The sequence below is a fragment of the Mandrillus leucophaeus genome, unplaced genomic scaffold, assembly GCF_000951045.1.
Source record: "Mandrillus leucophaeus isolate KB7577 unplaced genomic scaffold, Mleu.le_1.0 Scaffold137, whole genome shotgun sequence".
Lineage (NCBI taxonomy): Eukaryota > Metazoa > Chordata > Mammalia > Primates > Cercopithecidae > Mandrillus > Mandrillus leucophaeus.
This window is the reverse complement of record NW_012101332.1, coordinates 2521861-2526255: the sequence shown is the minus strand read 5'-3', so window position 1 is coordinate 2526255 and position 4395 is coordinate 2521861. Positions and strand designations below refer to the sequence as shown.

Here is a 4395-nt window from a genome sequence, read left to right as displayed (position 1 = left end):
ATCTAGAACTAGAAATACCATTTGACCCAGTAATCCCATTACTGGGTATATACCCAAAGGATTATAAATCCTGCTGCTATAAAGACAGATGCATGCATATGTTTATTGCAGCGCTATTCACAATAGCAAAGACTTGGAACCAAACCAAATGTCCATCAATGATAGACTGAATTAAGAAAATGTGGCACACATACACCATGGAATTCTAGGCAGCTATAAAAAAGGATGAGTTCATGTCCTTTGCAGGGACATGGATGAAGCTGGAGACTGTCATTCTGAGCAAACTATCACAAGGAGAGAAAACCAAACACTGCATGTTCTCACTCAGAGGTGGGAATTGTACAATGAGAACACTTGGACACAGGGCGGGAAACATCACATATGGGGGCCTGTCTGGGGTGGGGGGGGATGGAGAGGGATAGCATTAGAAGAAATACCTAATGTAAATGACGAGTTAATGGGTGCAGCAAACCAACATAGGACATGTATACCTATGTAACAAACCTGCACATTGTGCACATGTACCCTAGAAATTAAAGTATAATAATAATAATAGTAATAAATCTCACCTTTCTCCCAAATATGCAGAAGAAACAGTGTCTCTGAAACTTTGATTTGCATGGACATCAACAGAGGGTGTAGCTAGAGCCCAAGTGTGTGACAGTCAGATGAAAGTGGCCCTTACCTGGCAAAGCCAAGTGGCTTAGTGTGGGGCAGGTTCATTCAAGAACTTTCTCTACTTCTCTCCCCAGATCCTCCTCAGGATCAAGGTCAGCGCTGTCCCAGAACGTTTAAAGGCAGAGAGAAGAATTGCCTTATAGGGCTAACATGTTTTCCCAAAATCTCCAACTTTTTTTTTCTTGTTTAGCCATTGTACAAAATTGGGGAAATGTACAACTTCTGGGTAGACTCTGCATAGTGGAGAAAAGGCTTGAGAGGCACAAAGGCTGGGCTTTACAATCGCTACCCCTCACTCCATCATCCTTATCTATGCATTTCCCTGGTAACCCCATCCACAGCCTGATACCTTCCCCACTGTCATTTCTGCTGCATTACAGACACAGACTTGCAAATAGCTATGATTGTGACTGAGTTTCTTCGTGACACCTGACCCTTTCTCATGCTGCAAGGAAAGCTTGCTGGGAGGAGCCTGGAATCTGGAATGAAGCCAGAGGGCAAGGCTTACAGGGGTCATTTAAGTGCTGCAACTCAGAGATTCACTCAGAAGACTGGACACAATTCCGAAGGTCGCCCAGAGGGAGAGAACAATGTCATTCCTAACTGTGAGTTGAAAAGGCACAGCCTTCAATAATCTCACGTCACACAAACCAAGAAAGAAATGGGGTATTTTATGAGATGAAAATATGAGCATTCCTACTGTGAATGCTTTACTGAGAGTTCTGGGTGTGTGGAAGAGAAACACTGAGGCTAGGTATCTGAGATGCTTGTACCATGTGGGGTGTGGATCCTGGACCAGTGTAACCCTGTGTGAGCATGAGGTGGTGTCTGATGAGAGTGAACTCTGCTGAGATGATATGACTTTAGGTGGGAGGTGGATGGCCCACCAGGTCAAGCAGGTGTGTGTATCAGTGTAAGGGGTGATTGTGCTTTGTCTTCCCCTTTGTGATATGAGTGTGTGTTTGTGCACAGCCAGACCAGTGCATGACCATCTTCATGCATACAGTGAACAGGTGTGTGTGACTCAGTGAGTGGCATGGCTCTGTGTGACTGTGGATGTGTGTGCTGGGATGTGACTGGGTATTGAAGGGAAAACATACGTGTGGCCTTCTGTGCATGTGAAGGTTCCTCCCCACACAGCAGCATCTCTGATGAAGGAACTGTGTGTCTTTTCATGTGTGGCAATGTGAATCCCAGATGGCTTAACTGGTGGGGATCTTGGAGATTGTGAGTTACCAAGGACTTGTTTCAGATCACTTGTGAGAGTGGAATGTATGGTCAGTAGATGTCTCTTCCCAGTAAGAGTGGGGAAGAGGAATGGAGACTATAGGGGTGATGGTTCCTCAGGTGGGGTCTGCACAGAGTGACCACTGGCTCTTGCCTCCCAGGCTCAGCTTCCCTGTCTCCAGCCTATCCTGTACTTTTCATTGTGAGACAGGAGGTTTGCTAGAGAAGGACATTAGAGGCCATGGTTTCAGAGACTGAATCATGTAAAATACCCACTGTAAGCTCTGTCTCAGCTGAGTCTAAACTTGTTCCTCCACCCATGAAGGAACAGTTTAGTCTCAGTTCAGACAGAGCTTACAGTGGATATTAATCAACAAAGCAGCTGGGTTCACTGGCTCATGGCCATCATCCCACCAATTTGAGAGGCAAAGATGAGAGGAGAACTTGAGGCCAGAAGTTTGAGACTGGTCTGGGTATCATAGTGAGACCCTTTCTTTAAAAAACTTTAAATATCAGACTGTCAGAGGGGCAGGCACCTTTCGCCCCAGCTACACAAGAGGGGGCAGATGTGTCAGGATCACTGCAGCCCAGTAGTTCGACGTTTCATTGAGCTATTATCGCACCACTGCATGTCAGCCTGGGCAACAGAGCAAGACCCTATCTCAAAAATACAGAAAAATCATCCACCACTTGTAGTCGTGGCAGAAATCAATCGTTCCCTCCAGTTATGTCTCTGACCCACAGGCTTCTTTTGTGCAAGTACTGGGGCTGTGCTCTCAGTAATGTGTGCCCCTTCTTGGAAGGACGTCCATTGCCCTTGATGATCGTGATGCATGTGCCTCCCACACACAGGGGTTTCCTGTTCTTTCATCATTTCTCTCTCTTTCAACAAGTGTTGTTTCTCACTGGAGTGAATTTCTAAATTCTTACATCCTCAAGTCTTGTTTTCATTTTCAGAGTTGAAAATGAAGGCAGGTCAGTGTCTCAGGAGGACTCCCCGGTTCTGTTAAGTCACCACTAACAGGCCCTACCCATGCCAGGGATTAGGGGAAAAGGTTTACATATATTAACTGCTCTATTATAAAGAATTTCTTACAAAGCAGGAATTCGTGATAATCCTCTTTGTTTTAGGGAAACTGAGGAAGTCAAGTAACCGATCTAAGATTGCACGGCTAGTAAAAGGCAGAATGAGGACCGGAATCCAGGCATCTTGGCTCCTGAACCCTTGCTCTTACCTATGGGTCCACCATATCTTCAGGAACACGGGGTCCTGATGTGGTAGGGTGAAAGGGGAGAGTCCACAGAGTCTTCCCTGTGATCTCTAACCTCCTGCACTATGGGAATATGTTACAGGAGGGGAGACTGCGCCTGACCCCTGCACCTCTCACTTACTCTCAATACTCTGGCAGGTGCCATACAAACTGCCTGTGTCTTTGTCTGTTGGTTCCTGCGTGATAATCAAAGGGACACCGATCGACTCTTCTGTGTGAGTACTCCATGGACCAATGGAGAGGGTGGAGGAGAAAGGAGTATATTTGCTAACAGTTCGACCTTATGTGTGGGTGATGTGGAAATGTTCAGTTGGCAGGATGGAGGCCCCATGCAGGTGCAGGTCCTGGAGACCCTCCAGCATCAGGCATGAAATCTGCAGCAACTACCTGTGGGCCAGTCACGGGGTCTAGCGGAGGAGGACACTCAGTGGGTTGGGGCTGTGGCTCTTCATCAAGGGGCATAGAATTTTCAGGGAATGAACAAGTCATAGGCCCAGGTCAGTGGCTGTGACTCAGTTTTCATCTGGGGATGAGGAGCACAGCATCTCCCTGCTGGGGGCACGAGGAGCTTAAGCATCCCCACAGGGATCAGGCCTGCAGTATCATCGGGGAGACTTTTTCATTGGGTAAAGGGGGGAAGGGATTTGTGTATGTGTCAAGTGTGTGTCTGCACAATGAAGGAACTTGTCCAACATGCTGTGTGCTTTGCCCTCAGCAATGAACCACAGCTGCAGGTGGATTTCTACACTGAGATGAATGAGGAGTCAGAAATTGCCTTCCATTTGCGAGTGCACTTAGGCCGTCGTGTGGTCATGAACAGTCGTGAATTTGGGATATGGATGTTGGAGGAGAATTTACACTATGTGCCCTTTGAGGATGGCAAACCATTTGACCTGCGCATCTATGTGTGTCGCAATGAGTATGAGGTGAGCACCCCTGGAGCTCCTAGCACCCAGGCTCTTTGGGATCCCAGAGCAAGAGGCAGCTCTCATTGACCTGGCCTCACCAGTCCCTCAGGGCCCATCTCCCATAACTACCCCTGCCCCAGGTTTTCATCACAGAGCACCCTCTGCTTGCACTGCCGTCCTCAGCTCTTTCCCAAATCTGACCAAGGTCAAGGTCGGCTCACCTTCCATTTCCCCAATAGTGGAGAATCTCCTCTGTCTTTTCACATAGTGCTCATTTCTACGTATGCCAGTATTTAAATTTTCATGTAGCT

The 4395-nt window shown here is 47.3% G+C and overlaps 1 protein-coding gene across 1 annotated transcript in view; it reads left to right on the top strand.

Moving 5' to 3' along the window:
• The window catches only part of LGALS16 (lectin, galactoside-binding, soluble, 16), a 20846-nt gene that overhangs the window by 14735 nt on the left and 1716 nt on the right, over nucleotides 1-4395 (top strand). The window contains exons 2-4 of the mRNA XM_011973390.1: nucleotides 1059-1283; nucleotides 3315-3391; nucleotides 3892-4102. Of these exons, the coding sequence (XP_011828780.1) occupies nucleotides 1269-1283; nucleotides 3315-3391; nucleotides 3892-4102 (303 nt within the window). The 5' untranslated portion in view covers nucleotides 1059-1268. The remainder of the gene's footprint in view (nucleotides 1-1058; nucleotides 1284-3314; nucleotides 3392-3891; nucleotides 4103-4395) is intronic.